Source organism: Malurus melanocephalus, unplaced genomic scaffold (assembly GCF_030028575.1).
Source record: "Malurus melanocephalus ecotype Western Australia unplaced genomic scaffold, MMel_1.1 scaffold_12, whole genome shotgun sequence".
Lineage (NCBI taxonomy): Eukaryota > Metazoa > Chordata > Aves > Passeriformes > Maluridae > Malurus > Malurus melanocephalus.
The window spans coordinates 5,269,907-5,295,756 of NW_026623244.1; the positions used below are offsets into that span (position 1 = coordinate 5,269,907).

At 39.5% G+C, this 25,850-nt stretch overlaps 1 protein-coding gene across 2 annotated transcripts in view; it reads right to left on the bottom strand.

Annotated features, from left to right (window-relative positions):
- The window catches only part of TBC1D12 (TBC1 domain family member 12), a 41,252-nt gene extending 15,410 nt beyond the window's left edge, over nt 1-25,842 (bottom strand). The window contains exons 1-3 of one of the 2 annotated variants that reach the window (XM_057381392.1): nt 24,981-25,842; nt 8,985-9,108; nt 2,224-2,280 (exon numbers count right to left, since the gene is read on the bottom strand). In XM_057381392.1, the coding sequence (XP_057237375.1) occupies nt 2,224-2,280; nt 8,985-9,108; nt 24,981-25,804 (1,005 nt within the window). In that variant the 5' untranslated portion in view covers nt 25,805-25,842. The remainder of the gene's footprint in view (nt 1-2,223; nt 2,281-8,984; nt 9,109-24,980) is intronic. The other variant, XM_057381400.1, reaches the window with a different exon arrangement.
- Between the last annotated feature and the right edge of the window lie 8 nt (nt 25,843-25,850).

Here is a 25,850-nt window from a genome sequence, read left to right on the forward strand (position 1 = left end):
AAAAAAAATGCCCTGGTGTTTTAAATAAAAGAAAAATAATAAAACCCTCAGAGGTCTTTATTGCTTGCACTTTTTTTGATATATATGTGGATAATATGCAAATCGGAAGTTTCACTCATCCTTCTGCTGAAGAAACAAAAAGGACAACCAGACCATTGAGAGTGATTTTAGACACCTCTAAACAGTACTGGTTTGCTCAGTGTAACATGTAAGTAACAGCTCATAGCCTTTTCTTCCAATACTTAAGCCAACAACCSTACAGAAAGGAAAACCAGCTGCATTGCAGCATTCCAGAAGCATTAGTAGAACTGAAGTAAGGTATGCTTGCGGGGATAAAGTATTTAGTGTGAACACAGCGACTGATTCACTTGCATCTACAGAGCCCAAACTATACAGCTGTAAAGGAATAAATATCAACCATAAAACTTAACATGAATCTGAAATTAAGTTTGATCTATTTATAATCCAACAACAAAAGCTGAACTTCTGGGAATGAGTGATAAAAGCCTTTGGTTACAAGGACTGTGTGAAGTTCTCACAGTACCAATTATACAGACAAAACACCACACATCCAATTATGTTTTAAGTATGCTGGAGGAGAAAGGCATCTGATGYGTAGAGAATTCATGCAACTAAAGAATGCAATGCTGAATAAAGTTCCCCTATCTTAAGGACTGGCTCTATTTAAAATAGATGTCAAGACATACTAATATTCCAATAAAACATCCTGTGTATGACAGTTTCTTCTAACATGCTTTCCCTTCTGTAATGTTAAATCTGATACTCAAAACAGATTTTATTCAATCAACTGTGACTTCTGACGAGGAAACAGAATGAGGATTGCCATACAGTGTGCAAATGGTTTTAAACCTCTCTCCCCTCTACACACACGTGACTGGAGCAGATGGGTCTATGAAACAACTATATCATTATTTTCATGATGTTGTACAGCTAACTAGATATATCATCAGAAASATTATATGCTTTCATTTGAACCAGGGTTGATCATACAGGAATAGAAGCATTAATAGCATCACCTAGGAGTGCATCCATGTAAGAAGAATTTCTGCTAATGCATAATCCTACATCAGCATGCACATTGCCTCCAGGTTAAATGTTAAAATCGCTGAGCGAGCACTGGCTACAAGGTGATTATAAACAAAGAAGTGTTTACAGCAAGAGTAGATGTCACTGAAAAACTCTGTGAGTCATGAACTAGACATTTTCCCAGAAATAAGAATTCCAGATGCTGTCAGAACAGGCAGAACAGTACATTCCTCCTTAATTTGCAGATGAAATAGAAAGAATGGATATATTGATGGAAGAAAAAAATACTAATCTTCACACAGTACAAAAGGACAACCAGACACTTAAGAGTTTCTAGATCAATCTTTCAAAGTTAACACCATCCATCTTYAATTCTTTGTTTGCTGTATTTATCCTCAATTGGATATTTAATAAGGTGCATTAAGTTTAATCACTTTCTGTCTACAAGAAACCACCAGCTCTTGGCCCAATAAAGACATGCTGAGAGTGGCCGGGCCATGTAATGTGAACCAAAGGCATCAGAATCAACTAGCAGTTACATGACTGCTCTGTGCACCATTCCAATCTATACTATTCATGTTTAATACAGAGTGCAGAATYACATAAAAGGTTTACATAGTTATGGCCATGCACAATTTCAGAAGGAGCCCAGTCACAGCAAATGGATAATGTTATAACAAAAATTTCAATAGCYATGCTTTTCTACATTTTCAATTTCACTTTGGAAAGAATGATTAAAAGCATCTGAAGTGCCACTGTTAATAGCTTGTGTGGCTTAGTGACAGAAARAAGATTCTATTATATCAATTTTCAAATTTAATAATATGTCCAAAAATATTACAAATTAAGCCTTTCAACAACTTTTACCATTAAGCAATGAGGCACAGCAAACATAGAAAATAAATTACTGTCAAACTCTATGATTACCTATTTCTTGCTATTCAAGAACATGCAATACAAACAATTAACGATAATATGCTATCACTTTAAGTTGTTAGTGAGATTCATGTGTGAAATTTGCTTATTTTACTAATGGTTTTTAATGACTTGATGGTTAGTGCCATAAAATATTCATGCTACTGTGAAAATGTGATGTTTGTTCTATTTTAATGAGTCTACACAGTCCCATGCATGGCATCGAATACAACTAAAAAAAGTATATATTAAATTTCATACCCCTGTGTTTAATAGACTGAGAGCAGATATTGACGCAAGACTGCCAGAACTGTCATCCTAATAAGAAAAACAGAAGCAGAACCTTAGTGAATAAATGAAGGAAAAGATCATTACAATATAGCAACATGCAAGCCAAAATTTAAATTCACATGTAGAGTATTTATCTTGTACGTTTGAATAAACATAGATGTGTCTGTTCCTCCTCCTTTTCCAGCTCCAAACAGACACATACACCAAGACTTTCCACTTGTGCAAGATCTGTACAGATATTGAAGGATTGTTTAATTGATGGTTTAATTGATGTTTTGTATTTTCAGTAATCAGCACCTTTGCCCAAAGGGAGACTTTTCCATGGTGTTTCTCAGGTGCACAAGAAAAGGCAGTCCCTGATACACCCTGTGTCTCCCTWGCACATACCACTCGTAGACTTTAGACTTACTTAACAACTAGCCTTGGAAGGCACATGCTGTTAGAAAGGAAAAACAAAACACAGTCCCCTGCTTCCCCCTGCCATGTTATCATTAGTATTTCTAAACAGAAAGCTCAAAAGTGRGCTACACTTCAGCTTTACTGGTGAGCTGGTGAGAACTGAGATGTGTTTGTAAGGCTTTGAGAAACTGTCGCTTCTRTTAAAAGTAAGATTCTAAGCACCACTCAAAGCCCTCATAGCATACTTATAGCAWCAAGGCAACCAGGTAAAAGCAAGCCCAGCTACAGCAGACCCTGTACAACCACGGCTCTGCATGTTTCCAGTCAAAAGTCAAAGCTGGTTTTATAATGGAAAGATAAGCCAAGCTGAATGTTGGGGGGGAGGGGGAGGTGACAAGCACAGACCATTGCTTTCAAGCAAGTAAATTACAGCACCCTGGGAGAAGGAAAATAAGGTTTTCATAATGAATTCAACAACATAACTGCAGTGTTCTGTATATGCACAACCCAGAAAAATGGAAACCATTTTAAAGACTTTCTTCTCCCTTGCCATACTGTTTTCCTTTTCAGTACTGAACTACCATGCCAGCCCTGGAATGATACCATTCATATTAACAAGCAAACAAAAAAATACCCACAACTSCACACTTTCAAAAAATGACCATGAAAGACAGCAGATTTACCACCTGAATCTATCCTTTTGGAATTTGATACAAATGCCTGTCTAGATGATGACTTTCCTACCTCAAGCTCATGTCTGCTTAAGCTGCAAAAGCTCAGTTCTTTAAGAGCAGAAAAAATCCAGCGTATCATGCTTTGCTAAAGAAATTCAAAGGGCCAATAGAAGGGGAGGGATCCCATCAGCATCCAGAAGACAAAAAAAAAAAAAAAAAAAAAAAATCGCATCCCACCATATCCAAGTAAAAGAAAGTCTGCAATTTTTATTACCTCAATGTCTATTTTGTTCCTCTAAATCCAGCAACTTTCAGGAACAGAAATGGAATTACGTGCCATGCCTATGCTTTACTTTTCAAGTTTTTGGAAGAAAAAGGTTGCTCCAATACTCTTGGTAGCTGCCCTCAAAGACTTTGTAAAAAATCAGCAATCAGAAGAATTCACATCAGCAGATTCAATTGCTTCATGTTATTTTCAAAACACTGGYCCTATGCCCCCTATAAAGTACTCCCCTAAAGATGCATTTGTGCCAACAACATAGCAATGACATCGTAAGAAGTTCTCCTTAACAAGTTTCCCTTGTCAAGGCAAGTGGGTACATCCTGGCAGTGGGAGCTGAATTGTATTTTATGGCTTTTATGCAAAACAAAAAAAAGGAATTGGTTACTCTTGAGRTCCTACCTGTTTCACTACGATTTCACTGACAAGATAATCACTGAATAAATCTAAAACATTGGGGAAAGTCTTTGGCTTACCTCTAGAATAGATATTTTACTGACTATACATATGAGTCTCGAATGATGTGGGACATTTCTTGAGAATTGGAACTGCTACATCATTTACAGTGAAAACCATCCCAGCCTTCTCACTGCTTCTGGTAGGATGAATTGTTATTCAGGTGTTACAAGTTCCTTGCAAGACCCAATACCTCCATTTATTATCTTGTTTTAAGTTATCTTTCTTGTTCTTGTTTCAAGGCAGTTTGTTACCAATATATTTTTACCCTTTATCTGGCATGCAGAAGACTTGCCTTTCTCTTTTCTCCAGTAGTAGTGCAAGGTGAGCCAACACGACTTCTAAATAATAATCTGCTAAAGAACCACATCTGTGAAAAAGCATTGTACAACTTCTTCTCTGAGACAGTCAGTTCTTGGGTTTCTTTACAGACACACACATTTTTATAAGCATTAAGAGCTTYGTGCACTTTAAAACCATAAGCACCAAAACTGGAGGGAAGAGTTAATATTAGAAGTTAGAAGGTTTGAGTAGTATGAAAACTCATTCAAAACACATCTGTTCCTCTGAAGAGATGCCTCTGAAAACCCTTGTTCCTGGGAGACCACGGGAATTCTGACAAATCAGTGACTGCAATTTCTCCATTAGATCTAAGACTGGAGATAACAACATTGGAAAAATATGCAAGTGAAGACACTTAAATTCTTTAAGCCCACACGTATTTCTTTTTTGCAAAGATTTCAGAGCCACCCCAACACATTTTCAGAGGTCAGATGTACAACCATGACCCAGTCAAAGCCAGTATTTAATGGACTGTCTAAGATTAAAGCCTTCCATTTTGTACACAAGGTGACAGCTTTTGGAAAAGATGGCTTCACTTCTCACTTCTGAATAAGGAGAAAAATTCCTGATTCCTAAAATCACTGTGAGCTTTTAATGGTGTGGCAAATTTAAATAGAAAAGAAGCTTTTTTTCCCACCTCATTTAAGGTTGCCACTGAGAGCAGCATTATTAAAACTGCTGATAAAGCGAATTTGGTGTATCTTTCTTTTATTTTGCAATGTGCAGTTGCATATTTTGAGTTTACTTTAATTCAGGCATATTAGGAAAGACCCCCACCAAGCTGCTTCAAATGAACTAATAAAATGTATGCAAGCCTGCTTTAATAAAATAAGCTAAACTTGATGACTTGATATTCAGAAAAAAWTTATCAGAGATTAAAAGCTCTTTTCTTTAACCATAAGCACAAAAACTGAAATTGAGCTTGCATTTTTAAAAAGAACTTGGACTTTTGTCAATRCATTCCAAAATGTTATATATCAGCCCACAAGTCTGTTTCTGCTTTAAATGCTTCTGCATTAAAGTATTTCAGCAGTCTAATTTAAAGCAGATTTCTGTACARACTGAAAAGATTTTACCAAACTGATCATTAATGACAACATACTTCTTATAATAGCTCGTTTTATTAGCTTCAGTTCATGAAAAAAGGCTCACTTCCTAAAACCATCAAATGCATTTGACATTTGCAGTCCTGGGGAGTTGTTTTCCCTTTCTAAAAAAAAAAAAAAACAGTGAAGGAAAGAAGCCCAGAGGAAGGAGATGTCCAGCAAAAGAGTTGGCCTCAATCACATCCTGCTTGGGCAGCTCTAAATCCAAGGAGAGATGAGCTGTGCCAGCAGCTGCGAGCGGGGAGATGCAGCTGCCAAGAACTTTCAACYTCTGACCCAGTTTGAGCGAGCGCATCTCGCCCGCGGCGCCGCAGCTGCGGGGACCGTGCAGGCAAAGCCCGCAGGCTGCTGTGCACAAAAACATTCAGCAGCCTCTGCACGGGATAAGCAGCTTGCAAAGAAATTATTTACAATAATATTCATCAGGCAGTCTCTGGAGGCACAGCTGGCTAGCATTGTCATCTGAAAAATGTCTGAAACAGACATTTAAGTTTCCAGATTTTCTTGGAGGTTATTTGAGATACTACTATCACTATTTGACTTCTCTGATAAATAACTTCACTGTTGATAGACAGCGACTGGGAGCCATGAGTATTCATTTAAATGTAATTATCAATTTACTACATCATCCTTACCACAACAGAGAATAAAAAAAGCATCCTTCAGCCAGGATGGAAAAGGGACACATAAACCCTACCAATCTTTTGGCTATAAATCTACAATGAYRTAATTTTTCACAGTTTTACTAACAGGAAAGTACATCATGCTTCATGATATTGCCATAAAGCTTTGATGTAAGTATTATCCTTATCCAAAAGACTTCCTCCTCCCATTAATTACGATGTTTTTCCTGTTATGAGTTAATTTTTCTTGCAACAGGGTTTCTTAAGATCTCATCTTTTACCCGAAGGATGCTGACACATTACTGAGTTTCCTTAATCAAGGGTTTATTTGCACCCTCCCAAAGCTGGCCACTGACATCAGTAAAGTGAAAGGACCCTGTCCAACCATGAAAAATAATGTTCAGGAATGGCAAGATTTGTGGCTAATAATAAACTACCATAAACTTCCTCACGGAAGGCATCTTTCCTACAGTTTAAGCCTATTTTTCTTGTAGTCTTATACCTAAGGCTCACTTAACAAAAGGTGGCTAACAAGAAGTAGACATGGCTCTGACCACAAAGACCTAAAAAATGGKGAGAAATGCAGGGTTTCTGTTTCAGATCACATTTGACCCCTCCACTCTAATTTAGAAAGTTGAAGTGCAAGTTTGGARAGACACTCCATGTAGGTTATGAAGTAACCTGACAGGTTCACAGAACTGCATGTGAACAAAACACATTAAGCTTTAATCATATTTTTATCAACTTCTTGAAGGCCTTATATTCTTTTCATTCACATCTCCTGCCTGGAGAGAAATTAAGTCTAAAGACTACAGTCAGCCATTTGAGAGTGAAAATGTCATTTGAGAGTGAATTCCCCACTGATCTTCAATAACCRACTGTGCCTATACTCATTCCAACCCATCACCAACTTCGTAAATTTGAACATTTTTCGAGAAAAGAAAGCATTGGCTTTTCTTCAAAGGCTTATGCACAAGCAGCTATATAGTAAATTTTAAACACATGTGCAAGACATTTAATATGCTAATTACGGAGACATTAGGGTCATTTCTCAATTTAAGATCAAATTTCCTTAGGTATGTAGCTCTAAGCGTSTGCAGAGAATACTGTCAAGTTGGTTCCTCCTTTGGAAACTGTATCTCTTAGCTCATGAGGCTTTATCTAAAGACCATGCATGCTTTAGAAAGTTTAAAATATTAGCTATTACTGATACTTTACTCAAGATTATGTAAATCCAACAGCAACTTAATCTGGCAAACATTATAGCATAAACCACATGACTAGGAGCAACTCAATCATGGTTTGCTTTTCTGACACTTTGGAGAAGTAAAAAAAATGGGAACAATACAGTTTAAAACAAATCCAGTCACTGAAGGACAGCAGAATAAGAAAGTAGGACTATTTCTTCAGATGACCATCTTCAACAGGCTGCTCAGGAAAGCTATGGATTCCCCATCCCTGCAAGTGTTCAAATTCAGGTTGGACAGGGTTTTGAGCAACCTGGTCTATTGGAAGGTATCTGCCATAGAGTAGAATTCCTTTCCAACCCAAACCACTCTATTATAACATGGTCTCCAGACTCTTCATTACTAGAAAACAGAAAGCAGATGACAGGTAACATTGTTTAGATCCTCCATTTCTCAGAATTGAAGAGACATCTGCATTTTACCACAGTATTTTCACAGCRTAAGACCAACAGCATCACCTGCAAGCAAACCAAGAATACTTGCCCTCTCCCATCCAAAGAGGAAAATCATTTAAATAAGGAAACTGTATTTGAAAATATAGAAGAAGCATTCTGTTTACTTCATTGTATGAGCCATAGAATGATTTGGGTTGGAAGGGACCTTTAAAGGTCATGCAGTTTCGACCCACAAGACTGCACTTTCTGTAATCTCATCATTTTCTGGCAACATTTTATTGTGTCACAAGTCTCACAGCATTGGAGTCCTTCAAAAAGATCCTCTTGTCTTTCACTTTAGTTGATCCCAAAAGGCCCTCTTTGCCACAAAGAGGAGATAAATGAACAGTTTCATTCACAACCATTTGCACCTGACAAACACATCAGCTTATTTGGGATTCAATAARGGAGACAGAGAAAGCAGCTCTCAAGAGATTCAAGTTACTGTTTTAACCACCACGGGGACATTCATATTTGTGTCAACAAATCTTTCAACTTCAGGTTTGCATGCTAACATTACATTAATGATATTTTACCAATTGCTCACCTTTGAAGACTGACATTTTAGTATTATTTTATCAAAGACAGACTCCATAGGAACAATTATATGGAAGTGCAACTTTGTGACAGAGAAAGGAAATCAGAGGTACCTTTGTGAAGAATTCAAGTAGCTCCAATACAAGTTCAATTTACAGTATTATTTTGMACTAAAGTATCTTGAGTGAGATTAAAACTTTAAATTAAAGATGAACGTGCTTCAAAATTCTAAGCAATTTGTCACAAGTTACGTACATAGGAAGTCTTTCAGGCAATGATAACTGTGGAAAAATGAGTCAGATTGAAGCATACAATGTAAAATAAGAGAAATTTTTATGGGAAATTAATATAAGTTCTAAGGTCTTGACAAAAACACCTTAAATGCTTTTTGAATGTGTACCACCTTTTTGTAAATACTTTTTATAAAGTACTGAGATGTACTGAAGAAGGTASAAGATAATCATAAAACTCATATCCTTAATAACAGCTATTATTTAAACAAAACGCCAAAAACGTGTTTTCAGTGCACCCTGCGGTCATCTAACAACAATGTAGATAAAAAAGCAGAGAAATGCAGTACCAGTATGTTATTTTTACAGCTTTCATACCTAGAGATGGGTGATGTTTACTCACCTGCTGAATAATTTTGGAATCTTTTGGAAGGTTTTCCCTGGGTGGGACTTTTCCAAACAACTTCCAACCAGGAGCACTTTGGACAGCAGGTTTGAGTTCCTTTGTCCTTTTAGTGAAAAAGTTCCTGAAAAGAGAGGAAGGTTTTTGTTTTGTTTATTATAAGCATATAAACAAAACATATTGCGTCCACTTACGTTTCTTCAAATTGTCYATCAGTTTACCACTCGGGTGAACTGTAGACATTTACCATTCAGCAAATGCATAGTGCATTCTTTCAAATAATCTGAAGTGGAGCATCTTTTATTACAGATGCTTTGATGCTAGTATTTRTACTTAATATTCAACTTTACCTCTCAACTACTTATGGAGTCTCAGAGCTTTTTTTTTGTAGTATCAGGCACTTTCTTAAATATAAGCAGCATGCAACAGACTCTCAAACTTTTGTTTGGGGCTTTTTTATGTATCTTTCTGACTTATTTGGAGACTCAAATGAAAACAGCTGAAAAACACCCTGCAATTTAAGAGATCGAGAAATGAAACAGTGAATTATTACTTCTACCAATCTTCACATCTTCAACTTTCATAACATGGACTAGAAAAGCAGGGAACAATCACAMAGCTTCAGTTTAGCAGATAACATTTTCCAGTGCCTAAAGCAAGCACACTCAAAGAGGCAGATGACTGTGCTGCTCTTCCTTCTTAGAAAGCCAACCATCACAAGACTGTGTAAGMGACCACTTGTCAGACACTCGGCTGTACTGACTCCAATCACAAGCTCCCACAGAGTACGCTATGTACAATGCTTTGAAAATGAAAGAAGCGTATTTATTCTGAATATTGGAAAGTTGCTTTCCAGAAACTCATAACACAAAGGGATTAAAAGCTCAGTAGTCTGTAAGGTTATTTCTCAGGGAGCTTAGCGGCTGACCTCAGAGAACAGAATATGGAGCACTTTGAGTCTAAGATGTTTTTGTACAGTGCTAGCTAGCTAACTTCACACTGTTCTTCTGGAAAGAGATCCCCGAATTTATTCCTCATAGTATTTGCTGTATTTTAAAATACAATTCCTTTTCAAATTGGATGCAGTCACGTTTGTGCACAGCAAACAGTCTCTTGGCTTTGCCCAGATAAAAGAAGCATGCTTCTACAACCATAGTCTGGCTGGTAAGTGCTCAGGGTTCTTAAATTCCAGTGCTGTCAGGGTTTCTAGCCAAGCAGCRTAGTTTTACAATTAGGAACTGTTCATGTTTGTAAGACATTGTRTGGTCTTCAAATACAGGCTATCTTTTTAGTTCCCAGAATGTTTTTTGTTATTTGGGAAACAAGCAAATGCCTGTCAAAAATCCCTTCAAGCTTGCATGAATGAACTCTACAGACTGTAAACTTGTAGTTGAGGATCTACCCACTAGCACACAGTGAGCTGGAGAGATGGAGAAGTAMGTGCTGATAGAGCATGGAAACTTCCCAAAAATTGGTAAGCTCAAGACTGGTGATCCTGTGGAATCCAGGAAAAATCAAGAAACCCTGAACACCAAGACTCTCTTCACTCCATCTGAGGCCACTGCCACACACTACCATCATCAACAGCTTGTCAAAAAAACCCCACAAAAACTAAAAGACTACACTCAAGAAAACAGCAGTTGCCATAGGCAGGCAGGGAGTACAGGATTGCATATCCACACCTGATGAAACAGAACACCATGAGAGATTTTTTTTTGAAAGCCCAGGGAGAAGTTGTTGATGCCCCAACAGTACACCAYGCCACTTCTGCAGAGGTCTCCCAGATGTTGTTCCAACCCAGCTACTGAGAAAGCATGTTTGGGAATAATTGGCTGCATGGTTTGAATAGTTTTCTGCCATTACTGGGATCAAACTGTCACTATTAATAATAGCTTAATTAATACAAGTTGTTCTAGCAAGCATTGGTTGTGATCCATACATTCTCACAACTCTCTTCCCATCCGAGAAACTTGTGCTATCTTAGTTCATTCCTATGGAAGCAAAGTAAGCACTCAGAAACTCCAAGACAGTGTTTTCTGATATATATATRAGAGAAACAGTGAAATAACTAGCCATGGTATACATGTTTTGTTTTTTTTTTTTTTTAAATACCATCCTCAGTCAATCCCAGACAGCACACCATTAGTGAAGTGAACAGATCCACTCAGTAAGACAAAAAAGTGTGCTTTTATAAATAACAAAGGCTCATTTCACAAGTACAGAGTGAAGCCTTTCACAGTGCTTTACATTGTCTTCAGGAGGGAAGGAAGAGCATTCAAAGAATCATCAATAAAACAAGACAGAAGTTTTCTAAAGACAACATGTCACTATGCACTACCCCACAGCCTTGCCCCTTCAATCTGCAACTTCTGCAGCAGCTGTGTTTGAACTTAATTAGAGAAAACTTTCCCCCAAAAGCAGATATGGAAGGTACATTCTGGAGTACCATTCTTCATGGATACAATAACCATTCAGTCTCTTTACATACCATGGAATACCACCAGGATTACTTGACAGTTGACCTCCACTACTTCTAGCACTTGCAGAAGCTGAAAGTCACATGCCTTTAACATTGATGGCAATATGTCACTCTATCAAAGCTGGTTTATTATTAACAAGGAAGCTAGTAGATTTTTAAAAGGAAAAAAATGTGTAAACATACGAAAGGTTTTAATTAATATTTCTATACAAAAGATTTAGGTATGCTAATGGCTTTTATGAGAATTTTTCTTTTTTTTTTTTTTTAAATAAACAAAACATTAAAACAAACCTTCCAGAATGTAGTCTGGAAGGAAAGATATTTTACTTTTATTCAGCACATATGAAGTCTGTTCCTTGTGAAGGCAAAAAGCTGGTAAAACTTTATATTGTGTCAGAATAAACTTCACACAGGAATTCTAATCCAAAAGAAATTAATGAGAGGTTTACAAATAAGCTTTGCTGGAGATGGAAGGACACTTTTTAGTACACTGTTTTGGCAGCTAACAGTATCACATCTGACGTGTTCTTGACAGCAGTAAAGCCTTACAAAAAGCCCTGTTAAGGAACAGCATCTGTGAATACTTACAAGTTGCATTTACTGAACTGCAGGAAGTGCACTAGATTTGATGTATTGGTTGCTGCTTAGAATATTCATGAGTTTCACTGGTCCCGGGAAGAGTCAACCATTGAGATGGCAGAAAAGTCAATAGCATTTTGGTACAGAATCTTAAAATCCATTTGAAAACCTCAAAAATTCTTTAAAAAGAGCCTACACTTTAGAACTGAACAATGCTTTCTGTTGCAAGGACCCATGGGATAGGAGTATTAAAATTAGTTCATTGATTTAAGCTCTAGTTTACAAAAGCCCAGGGGGGAAGCTGTAAGGCTTTTTTTTCCTGCTTCTTTTATATAACACATATTAAYACTCTCAAATGACACTCCAAAATGTTTCAGTAATGCCTTGAAGAGCTTGAAAACTAAATGAAGTGCCACGGAATGAGAATTAATTGGCACAGATCAAGACATCTATTGCTAGCATGGTTTTGATTACACTAAAAAAACTTTGGGCTCTAATCACACAACTACAACAGCTGTAATGACAACTATGACTGGTGCTTTTCCTCCTTATTTTTAACACTGTTCCTTCAAATATTCCTGCCTGTGCCCGTGGCAGTCTGTGCAAGTTTCACCATACTGGTGAAAGGTACAGTAATTCAAAAATGTTAACCATTTCTACTGGTGGCATTAACACTGTTCTACTAATGAAATTCCTTGTTTTCACTCCACTTTTGCTCTTTAAATCACTATTTTATTGCTAGTTAAGACTGTGTGTAGACTACACTCATCTAATAGAATTAAGTCTCAGAAGGGCATAGGTGGAACTTGATATTTTAATGCCTTTTTTTTTGCTTACTTTGGGGTTTTGGGTCCTTTTTTTTTGTTTACTTTGGGGTTTTGGCCCCCCCCCAAAAAAAAAATTCTCAAGACAAAAAAACTTTTTTCCAGTTTTCAAGCTAGCTATAGATCAATCCAAGGGGATGGCAGATTTCCAAGATTTAGAAGGAGTTACTGGAAAATATGAGACAATTACTTCCAGCTCGATCTCAAATTTTATCCGAAACCAGACTGCCGTATTTGCACAACAGGCACTCAAAGAARGCTGAAGTTTTTTGAACAGCAGTAACCATGAACAGCAGCAGGTAGCAGAGGTTTCAGTCTAGATACATCTCCAGCACTCTGCCTCCAGCTATGATTGAGTCACCTCTCCCAAGACCAAGTGGTCTTACAAGAATCTTTTGTTTGACCAAAAATGTCAAACTAATCTAGTTTCAAACTAGACAGTTCTTTCAACAAATATCACATATATGGCTCCTCCCTTTTTGCAACTCCACTGTGTGCCACAAACGACAGTATTGCACTGCTTTGTGCATATCCCAGCAAAACCTTCAGTAGGTTTCCTTCCCAATCAATCATTTGAACTCCACATTCAGGCTCAAACTTCACTACTCTGATGCTTTTAGCAATCTATAGGCAGATGTCAGGTKCAGAGGAAGGTTGGATCTTACACCTGAGCCTTTTAGGATGAATATCAGTAGAAAGCATATTAAAAATTAGTGTACTTTTCTCTAACTTATTCATCCTGCACTACAGAAAAATGRCAAAATTCAAGTGGTCTCAGAAGAGAGTGTAACACATGTGATTATCATTACCATTATACAGGAAGAAAGTATGCTTCCTTACATTTCACTTTAATATACAATTAAATTTTAAATGCTGCATCACATTAGAGAAAAAAAAAACAAACCAAAACCCACTAAACTATGGGCATCCCTGGAAAGCAATCCTTGGCAAACATACAGTGTGATACCAAAGAAACAAATTTTTTCCAAATAAAATATTCCAAATGTAGGACTATCTTAGAAATAAACYAATAGTGTATTTATATCTCAATGCTGAATGATAAACTACTACTCTCTGATTTCTCATCCTTACAAGATACCTTTGAGCTTGCTCAAAATGTTTACTCACCAATTTACAAATAAAGGAGTTCCAAAAAGAGATCTCAAGTTATAATAGCATAGTAAAAGTTACTTTTTTTAGATAAAAATGCTAACTGTCAAAATATTTTTCTGATTTTTACTTTACACACAACAATCTGGTTTACTGTCATTTTCCATCATCAATCATTTCTTCTCATTGCACCTACCTTTCGAGAGCTTTGATAACAGGGAAGTTGTTCTGCTGAGAAAACAAGATTTGAAAGCCACGAGAACTGACAGAGGAAGTGAGGGCTGATTAGATTTTCCTTTTGATTAAGCATCTAGTACCTGTTAGTAAACACTGCATAAGACAACTGTCTCATTTTAAATCCAGGGAAGCAACACACAACAGGAAGGAATCAGCATGACATCAAGAACATCTTCACTCTAYCATATATAACTTCTCCTCACAGAATCACAAAGGCTTAGAAAGAAAATCTGGAATTAATGCCACAAATGAGCACCAAGTTGGACAAAAAGACCGAGTAAATTTTATGTGTTTTTGACATAGTTAAAAAAATGCAGTTAAAAGCCCTGAAGTTAAATTTCTCTGCAACAACATTAAAACATCTACTGATTCCAACAAAACCTCAAAACTTGTAAACGGGATGAAGTAACAAAATTCATTAAAAACCGTTTTTGTATTGCACAACTGATTTTGCATCTCCACAAAGAACAGAGTTCTGCTTGTGCATGCAATATGCTCTTACTCCACCCCATGATAATTTCTTAATACGCTTCATAAGCATACAAAATAGGTTTATGTTTGAAACTTGTTGAAATTTGAATTAGATGAAAGACAAGCTGATAAGAAAGTCACTTATTTGCCCAATAATCTTTATCCAAAGGCCTGTATCAGTGAGGAGTTAGAAGAAGCATGTCCTAGGAATTGCTATAAATACATTTTTACTGATAGAAAACACTAAAATGAGTAGTTTTTACCTAAAATCATGCTTTCAGAATGAATTCTGAAGATCCCTTCAAGTCTGCAATTCCATATTCCATCATGACTWTAGCCAAGTAAATAACAAGAACTGTTACATTCATATAGGCATCTCTTCACCATGCATAAAACACAAAACCTGCTTAAGAACACAACAGAATTTTTCTCCACACATCAGTCTTGGCCCTTATGTTAAGGTCTTATGTATAATAATTTGGAAATAGCAGCAGACAGAAAAGCATTGCTTTATAAAGAAGAATTAGCCCCTCTGCTTTAAACAAGACTTTTCAATAATTTATATGCAGAAACAAATGTAACTCAACTCTAAGCATAAATAATGAATCATCAAAAGGAAATAAAACCTTTTTGGTTAGCCACTTACAAAGCCTGCAGAGCAACAGGCATTCTACAGTTTTAATTTCAATAGCTTCAAGTGTCAGCCCATTTTGATGCCACACATTTATGATTGCTCTCAGCACAAGTTTCAAAGTTCTGCCCTGTATCGGAAGAGACATGACCCAACCAATTTTACAGTTCAAATTTTCCACTGCCTTGCTAYGAGCAGCAGCTAGACACAAACTTCTTTTAATTTTATTACCCAAAACACGAATTTGTTAYAGGAGGTTTCTAGTTTTAGCACCTTCTCGAAGTACCAAGATCTCCTCTTTCTCTCTGTACCAAGACAATCCAAAGAATATCCCAAACCACCCTCTCCAAAGGAGCTTCAGTGTTTGTAATACTCTAAACCTGTAATACTCACCCAGTCTTGGGTGCTATACAAGGAAGCTTTTAGCTCCCTCCTCCCCCTGCCCCCCCCAAAAACAATTAAAATAAGTCAACAAAAATACCATACCCAGAAGAACAACCATCTTCAGCACATCAAGCTTGTAGGTTGGTTTTTTTCATTAAATATGATGTTTCCATTTATATTAGTGGCTACAATTGTGTGTACCTGAAATGTAATGAACTGCCAAGGACTAGCTGCTAATGATTGAGATGTAGGAAAGAAGATGGCTTCTGACCCCCTTGGAGAGGACAGAATGATCAACAGAACTATCATGGAACTGCACTGAAGAGACTYAATTACACTAACCCTCTTATCAAGCTCCTAGTGGATACCAGTCCCAAAGCAGCTTTACAAACTCTGCTGGCACAACAATTTTACTACAGGTACTCAAACACTTGAGAAGTTTTAAGAGTTGAAATTGTTCAGCAGTATTACAGAACACTTTGCACAGAACACTTACGGATAAACAGTATTTTCCCAGGCTACATTCTACTCCTAACAAAAAACTGTTGCATAGGTCAGCTTTACAAACAGAACAAGCATTCAAAAATGTACATAAACAGACACATAAGCRAGGTAACTGACAGGGTTTAATTTCAGACTGCATTAATACAAATAGAGTAAAGGAAGAGAATCAGCCCTTAACATTTCAGAGTGAAGTAGCAAAACAGAGCTTTATGCCAGACTGTTCTATCATCTTCATATTTGATCAGGAAGTTAAGAAACTATTTTGACACTACACCAAACACTATGGTCAATCTTCTCAAATAATGAGCAAATGTCACTTGCCCATAGTATTGAAAACTAAATTCTAGATCACAGCTGCAAGAAGGGGAGAATTTTTACCAGCTGACTACAGATATTCTGTGTATCTGGATATTCTGATTTTTTTTGTATGGCCAGGAATATCTACCTCAGCAAAGTCAGAYAGTTAATGAGCAATGTACTCCCAGATAAACAGTGCTAGAGGAACAAGACCCCCCTCCTCCCACAAACACACATAATGGCCACCAAGGAGAAGCCCATTTCTCCTACTTGCCCAAGTAATGTCCTACACTCCCTTCTGCTGCATCARTTCCAAGACTCTCTTGCAAGTCAATCCAACTCACTAATCCCACAGAAAACCATCAACCATTTTTTCACTCTCCAACTTAATGAGCTACAGCAGCTCACAGAAGATCATATAAATACCAGAAACAGGGATGAAACGTTTCCTRACAATACCAAATTCTTCAATCAGCTCACCAAGATATCTCACAAAGTACATGTGAGACAAGTACAAATTTCATTAAAAAAGCTACCTGCAAATGTTCTAGTAGAGACTCACTTTCAGTTAAAGCAAAACTCACCAGCTTTATCAGGGCAGTCATATGCCTATAGCTCAAATGTTGCTATACAATGCATGCTTTCAAGACAAAGGTGGTAACGATTTTCAGCCTTTGACATGGCCCACAAGTCTGTGAGCTGAAAGTTCAAACACAGAGCAGTTTTATTTTGAAGTCTGGCCCAGGAGTGACTGCTACTCTKACCAGCCTGGTTAAGCCTCAGTTAACAGTTTTCCCTTCTGGTGCCTGAGTGAGTGCYTGTCAACTACTCGATTGCACAATGTAACACTACAAGGTATTACTGTAGAAGTTTGCAGCCACTCAGCGCATCGGGTTTCTGCTGCAGCTGGCAATTCACAGTATATTTTGTGTCACTGCCTCAGCACTCGATTGAAGAAATACTACAAAACACAAGAATGCATTTTTGATCTAYTAGCTGATATGAGAAGGCAGGGGCCTGATTTCATTCGGTTTTACCTGACAGCTTTTTAAAATATGAGGAAGAAATTTTCCAATCTAGCACTCAGCTACTTACAAATTTTGAGGAATAGCAAGCAATTTGCAAAACACCTAGAGTTTMCAACAACAAAAAKYTAGAGTAATAGAATCATTTARGTTGGRMAAGACCTCTAAGATAATTGAGCCCAACCAACCATTAACCCAGCACTGGCAGGATCACCTYTAAGTCATGTCCCCAAGTGTCACACCTACACGACTTTTTAAACATCTCCAGGGATGGTGGCTCAACTAMTTCCCTGGGCAGCCTGTTCCAATGCTTGASTAGCCTTTCAGGGYTGATGTTTTCGGTAATATTCAACCTAAGCCTCCCTTGCCACAGCTTGAGGCTTCTTCTATCACTTGATAGGTGGAAAAAGAAACTGACACCCACCTCGCTAGAACCTCCTCTGGGATATGCGCAGAGTGACAAGGTCTTGCTTCATTCTCCTGTTCCCCAGACTAAACCASCCCAGTTCCCTCAGCTACCTAAACCAGACACTTGGGCTTTGGAAAYTGCACTGCTTCCAATCTCACAAATGTCAACCACACAAATACCTTCGATAGCAAGTGGATTGCTTGAGTTTTAAAGCATTCTGCCATCCAGCATATAAACTGCTTCATTACTGCCCAGGAACAAGACAGACAAGATCCCACATTAATGAATCCATTAGGTAACTGAAGCAACACAAATAGGACGGAGCTTTGTAAGGTCTGAGGCCTGAGCACAGCCAAGCTTAGATTGCCTATTTCTACAGCTGGCCTTCAGGAAGTCTAGACCAACAGAATGTTRCAGGCAAGGGGAGCCAACAAGGAAGTTTTTATTACGCTACATGATCAAAAGATATTCTTTCACTTAGCCAAGAGCACATTAAATAAAACTTGCCAATATAACAATGGCAACTGAACATAGCTTCTTCTTAATAAAGGAGCACCTCAGAGAAGGCAGAAAAATTGTAGGAAAGTACTCCTCTAGGCTACAGCTATTCTTTTCAGTCAGGACATAAGAAAGCAGGAAAGGAATTTAGAAGAACACCAGTCTGAGTGTTTGGCTCTCAGAAGTACTGAAAGAATAAACTCATCTATGATCATGAAAACTAGTTTTCTACTAATTGAAGTCATAAGTTCACCCACACAACATCCACACTCTTCTTCAGACTGTTACCCCAATACCGAGCCAGAAGCAAAATGCTCTGCAGGTGGCTTGCACAGCTGACTGGTTTCTGAAAATACAGAGCCAAATTATCAGTCTCTTTTGCAGGCACTCCTTGTGTTCAGGCTTCATTCAAAAATMGGTAGCATTTTTATGCTGGAGCTCTCTCAAACTCTGAGAGGTTTGACTGAACCTGGGTAATAGGCTGCAGGACTAGAGAGATGAGGCAGAAACCCTGCTTCACTTCCTGAGAAAGCAATAACAAAAAGGCAGATGGACAYAGAGAGGATAAGAAGTTTAAAGCAATGCCAACCACCCAGCTCAACAAACTTAGTCCCTTCCCAGCTGAACAACAAAAAAGACCAATGATGACAAAAAACAACAGACTTCATATCCTAAATATCTCAGCAGTTCCGAGAAATTGAACAGAGGAGTAACAATTTTTGCATCTGTGTGGACGAAATGTGACCAAAATCCCTTAAAATCACTTTTTATTCTTAAGAAATCAGGACAAAATAACYTAATGAATAATTCAACAGCCAAGAGAGAAAAAGCATAAAACTATCATTTTCTTAGAGGCCAGCTGTGATTTAAGTGACCTCCTTTGGTTGTCATTTCCCATGTAAAACATTCTCTTTTTCGACATAGGCTATTCAGAAAAGAAGTCCCATTCAGTTTGTCACACTACTCTCAATACACTGAGTTTGTAAGAAATCCTGTGGCCCAAAATAAGCAGAAGAGACCAAGGAATGAAAAGGCCTTCTGCAAMATGAAGGGGCAGAGGAGGAGAGAAGATGCATTCAGATTAAGTTTAAATGCCTCTGTAGAACACTTCTTAGCAAAACACGCTATGATTCCAATAGTTTGCTGCATGCTAATCAGCAATTTCAGCTGTTTGGCTTGAAAAATCCCCTACACAGCACCCCCCCCCCAAAAAAAAAAAAAAAAAAAAAAAAGCTACAGCATTACTTAAATGAAAACTTGTAATCCTAGTAGAAGTTTTTGTGAAGTAAAACTCCTAATGCAAATATATGTACAAATGTAGAATAAAACACTATCCATTACAGTGTGCACCAAGGAGAGCAGAAAAATTGCTAATAATATTTAGGCATTATAGATTGATGAAGACTATACATATGGCTCTAAGGTTTTAAAACTGAAATCTGTTCAGTCAGCTCTTTTTTCTTGAGGGGAAAGACTTGCTTTCTTGAGGAAAGACTTGCTGCAGACAGATGTTGGAAAAACATGGCCATGCAAAACCTGTCCAGAGTTAAATCAGCGTAACATTCGTCTGCTTGCACACCTGAAATTTAACTTTGATTTGCTAGTCAACAGACATCCTAACCAAAATGATTCCATGGGTGCACAGCATCTTAYCTATGTTGAAACACCCACTGAGAGCCAAAAACTGACCAATGTGTCAACACAACTTCAAAAAATTAATCATTCTTAGCAAACAGTGAAGGAAGAATCTACAAAAAGGAGCTTCTCCACTTGATAACATGAATGACACTTCCTATTTATATCAAGTTACTTATGTCTCTAACTCAGGAAAAAAGAATACTTTTTGAAGTTACCCACAGATTTGGTTCGAGGTACTCTTGCTTACTCTCTCCAGTCACCTTTAAGTCAAAGTAATTAAATGTATCCATTTGTTCACTTAGGTTACAAGATTACTTAGAGAAAGCAAAAACAACTGCATGCAAGACAAAAGGCTGAAGAGTACCCTCATGATAACTGGGGAAAAGCTTTGTTGCATTCCTTTAGCTCTTCTAATTCTTTTTCCAATATATTGGCAGCATATCTGTACTTTTTTTATTTCGTTCGTTTTAATCTGGACAATGTAAAAACAACACCAAAATCAAAAGGCACCAGTTTTTCCAATAAAATCTGATCAAGATATAGACACAGGAAATACCAGAATAGAAATTAAACACTTTGACATGACCCCATCAATCCGTTCTCTTATCTTTACATGAATGGAAGGGTTAGATCTGTCACAACTAGGACAGCTCATTCCCCCTTGACGCTCATTTTTGATCAAAAGTCCATTAAACGTATTTATTCTCCACAGATGCACAGTACGTCCCCTGAAGTTTCATGGTGATTTATTTATGCAGAGCTTTCCTCTAAGAGAAATACTGATTCTGGTACTAAACCTTCACAAGATGCATCTAGGCAGATGTCTATGTAGTGCAAAAAGCTGCAAGTGCTCCTTAGTAATGAATTGAAATATAAACTGCAGAGCCTGAGACACCACTGTGTACTGAGTAACAATAATCAGTGAACCTCTCTGCAGCCCTCCACAACCTCTGCCMAGGACTTTTGTAAAGGCAAGAAGATCAGCAGCTTTTGAAGAACTACCTACTCATGGAACCACAGGCCATGTTTACAATGAGGGAGACAAAGATGTGAGCTTCAGTTACTGCTTTGTGCTTCATGCCKACAAATATTGACTCCCTTCAACTTTCCATCATCTCTCCAAGTGAATATTTTTCAAAACTTGTGAGTGATAAACACAACCACGCTGGGCAATGAAGGTAGTATGAGACTAAAGACAGTTTCCATTAGACTATATGGCCAACCAGCCATACATGCCTATAACCCCTCACCCCTATTTCTCACAGCACACCCCAAAGACCTACAAGAAGTGGCAGTTATAAATTAAGTCATTATTAGGTGAATATTGGAAAACAACTATTTGGGAAAATTGTGCTCTGATACAAAAAAAGCAAGTATCATTGTCAACTTTGAATGCAAGAATAAGAAACTTTGCCAGCTACCAGATACCTAAATTCGCCTAGCAAATACACAATTCAATAAGGTAGAATATCTATACAAGCTGAAAATACCTACTTGTAGAACTATGAAATAGAACTCATCTTTAAAAGAGGCTCAGAATCACTGCATCTTTATCTCAGCCCTGGATTACTTGCTGCTGCTTGACCTTTTTGGTTTGYTGTTCTGCTCTATCCCCCAAAGCAGGACATACAGAGCATACTGCACTMAAGGTAATCATCATGCCTCTAATTCAACTGTCCATGCAATGTTCCTGCTCACTGAACCATTCTGCACCCAACAGCAACCCACTGGGGCTACCCAAAAGCAATCCAATAACCCAAGAACAGAGCACTGTCCTTGTAACTGCCTGTATGATGGCATTATGAACCATACCCAGGACTACAAAGCAGTGCCAGGTGACTTTCCAGAAGCCATTTATTGCTCTGACCAAAACAGTAGCACAGCGSAGACAAGTGACCATAGTCATGAAATATTTCTTGCCATGGCACTCTGCTCCCCATGCCTTTGATCTGCTTGTGGCATTCCACTTCACATGTGGAGAGAAACAAGAAGTAGAGCAAAAGCGATTATTTTTCAGTTAAAAGTTGTTAGTATTGACCTGACAGGCATAATGATTTGGCACAAATACAACTCCAGAACCCAGGGCCAAATGTCATACCTAAATACTTACACGAAAAAAAGGTTTCACTCACTAATGCAAACTTTCCTAGGATCCTAAAGTAATTATTAATGACAATCTCAAGGGCACAGCCACTGTCCCTATCACAGACTTTCGATAAGATGCATCTGATGACAGCTGCTTGCTTTTTCCCTCACCTCATCAGTTTCATGCTGTAGAGTGAAATGAAGACAGACAATTAACATGGTTTATTTCAAAGAACTATGAAGCAGGTCAGTCTGCTAACTGAAGAGCTGGGAACAAGCTAGAACAGCTGCAAACAGCAGCCTCCTAACCCAGATCTGTCTGATCAAACTGTTCGGTCACCGAAATTACGACAATAAAGCTAAAGGCAGCAGGACTTCTCCCTTGTCAKCTTTTTAAGTAACTGCAAGAAATGTTCAGCTTTTAGAAGAATTTCCATATAATTATGGCTATTAGAAAAAAACTCTGGGAGATACTAAATTTTATTTTTAGATGGTTTGCAAACAATGAGCACTACAAGCACAAATCATCGTATATAAGACACTCCAGGCTGCTGAGCTACCAGTGTAGCACATCCAGTACTTTTTTTTTTTCTTTACGTTGTGGAAACAGCTACTGACAAAACACAGATGAGTTGTTGCCTCTCCAGTACAAAGCCACTTGGTACAACTTAAAACTTTGAGGAGCAACATCACTTATGGCTCCATACTCATTCAAAAATCCAAGCAACCTTCTCCTGAGAAGCTTCACAAGCAAGTGTAGTTCAAACACAGGTCAATTTTTTATACCATTTCAGTCCTCACTATTGAGTTTCTCTTCTTAAGAACTGCAGGATAACCCACTCACATTGACAACTGCCAGCTTTGAATGAATTTGGGCAGTTTAAAATAAAAGTGAGAAATCTAAGCTTTTGAAATACTGCTTCAAAAGACAAGAACTAACTACTGAAAAAGTTATAAAAGTTTTATTACCACTTTTCATAACAATGGATATTTCCCACTCTAGTATTTACATGTCTAGAAACATTTTCAGTAGTCAATCTTCTCAGAAGCTGATGCACTGCTCTGTTTTGGATTCAGTACCAGAAAAATGTTGATAACACATTGATGTTTTGTTTATTGCTAAGTTGTGCTTATCCTAAGTCAAGGACTTTGTGTCTCATGCTCTGCCAGTGTGGAAGTGTACAAAAAACCTGGGAGGGAGCATAGCTGGGACAGGTGATCTGAACTGGCCAAAAGGATTCCACACTATAAAACCCAATGAAAAGAATATAAACTGGGGGAGTTACACAATACAATTGCTCACCAGATGCCAGACCCTGGCACACACACTGATCAGCCCCTTCTGGGCAACACTTGGGTTTTTCTTTAAATTATCATTATTTCTTACTATTATATTTTGTTTAAATTATTAGATTGTTCTTACCTCAACCTACAAGTTTTACTTTGGATTCTCCTCCCCACTGCACTAGGGCCAGGGGTGAAAGGGGTAGTAAGCAAGAATCTGCATGGTGCTTATTGCTATCAGGGTTAAACCACAGCARCTATGGGGAAAATGCTCCAGAATTTCAATCAGTCATTGCTTTGGGGCAAAAAGCAACAATACAAATATTATTGGTCAATGTGTTAAGCAGTGAGGCAACAGGAAGGCAATACCACAGAACAGTCTCACTCAGAAGGGACCCACAAGGAACATTGAGTMCCGCTCCTCAAGTGAMCGGCCCAGACAAGGATTGAATCCACAACCATGGCATTATTAGCACCATGCTGCAACCAAATGAGCTACTCTCATACCATATACTGTAGTCCACATAACACAKGGAAAACAGAGAAAAAGCAGGGGAGATAATAGTAAGGATTAGTAGGAATAGTAGAACATGTCTCAGTCCATCCTTGAAACAAAGTGGATGCACCAAGCTTCCTCTTCAGTTGCTACTATCCTTATCCTCACAAATCCATATGGCCCTTTCCTAAGAGCAGGTAGAGGGAGCCCGTTTCTCAATTTGGGATCCCACTTTGAGATTAAACCTCTTTCACCTCAATTCTTCATTTAACACATTAATTTTATTCTATCATCTTAAAACACTTAGAGACCTATCATCCTATCAGAATAACTTKAACAACAACTGTAATCTCTTGGTTTGGGAGAATAAAAACTGTTGGAAATTAAACTCCTCACTTCAAACACAATGARGGTAATACAGAGTGTGATAAACTGTTATAGTCCAGGATACCTCCTGTATAGTATGCTAAAGAGTGAGTAATGCAACAGATCCTAGGCAATAAAGCTGGACGTCCCACAGCTTCTGTTTTTGTGCGAGTAACTTAACAGAAGTCAATTCAAGTACAAAGCACAGTCCTGGAAGCTTCCCACAACACTCTTTGRACTAAATACTATTTATACCGTCAACAAGTAGCAAAGGCTTTATAAGACTTTGCAATTCCCACGACGATTTGCAAGGAGTTTCCAATACCAACAACTTTCACTTTATTCCCCAAGCGGTTTAATCAGTACCCCTGTGATCATTCAGTGAAATGCCCTGGTACAGGAAGCAAATTCCAGTTTGAAGTCCATGTAGTTTGCAGTAGTAAAAGGGCCTTCGTATTACTGTCAAGTCTAAAGCCTCTGTCCTGCCCTAAAGGTATCTGCCTGCTGGCGAAAGAGCCCGTCAGAGCTGGAATCGCTCTTGGTGTGACCCGCAGCGAGACCGTGCTGACCCGAGACACGCTCCTGCAGACCACCCTCTGACCCGAACCCTCTGACCTGCACCCCCTCGGCCCCAGCCCTGCCGGGCCGCCCTCACCGGCCCCCCCGCCCGCTCCTTTACCTGGTGAAGAACTCGGCGAAGCTGCTGCCGGCGCCTGCGATGCCTGCCCGGTGCCGGGCTTTCTCCGCGGGCTCCTGCGGCGGCGGTGCCGGCTCGGCGGGCGTGGTCCCTCCGTGGGGCAGGTGCTCCGGGGCGCTGCGGCGGCGGCTCACCTCGTACGTGTTGCGGGAGTTGAGGTTCACGTCCGTGAAGGCGAGGGGCGCCGGGGGCAGGGCTGMGGGCTCCGCCCGGTCCCGGCAGGTCCGCAAGACGGGAGCGGCCAGAGCCCGGCTTCCGGCGTCGCCCCCCGGGCTGCGGGGCGGCGAGGGGCTCTCGGCCGCCGTTCCCCCGCGCCGCTCCGCCTCGCTCCGCAGCCGGCAGCTCCTCAGCGGCTCTTCCAAGGCGGTTCCCGAGGGGACGCCTTCCGCCGGGAAGGGCGGGCAGGGGAGGAAGCCCCCGTTCTGCAGTTTCGCTTCCTCCTCCTCCGGCCCCGGCTCATCCCGTCCTGCCCGAGGGGGCGGCGGCGGCTCCTGCGGCGGCGGCAGCAGGAAGCCGACGTCCCCGTTGGTCATCCTCCCGCAGGGGCCCACGGCGCAGGCGGCCCCGTTCGCGGGTTTCTCCGGGCAGCGCTTCCCACCCGCCGCCGCGGCGGGGCCGAGCACCGCCAGGTACCGCTGCAGCAGCCGCTCTTGCCCCGGCCCGCCGCCCCGCCGGCTCGAGCCCCGGCTCCCATCCCGCTCCCCGTCCTCCTCCTCCTCTGCCGCCTCCTCCTCCGCCGCCTCCTGCCGGCCCGCGGGAAGCACGGCTGCGCCGCCCGGAGCTCCGGCATCGTCCGGCCCCACCATTTGCCGCCGCGGAGCCCCGGGGGCGCGGCGGGGGCCGGGGCGCGCG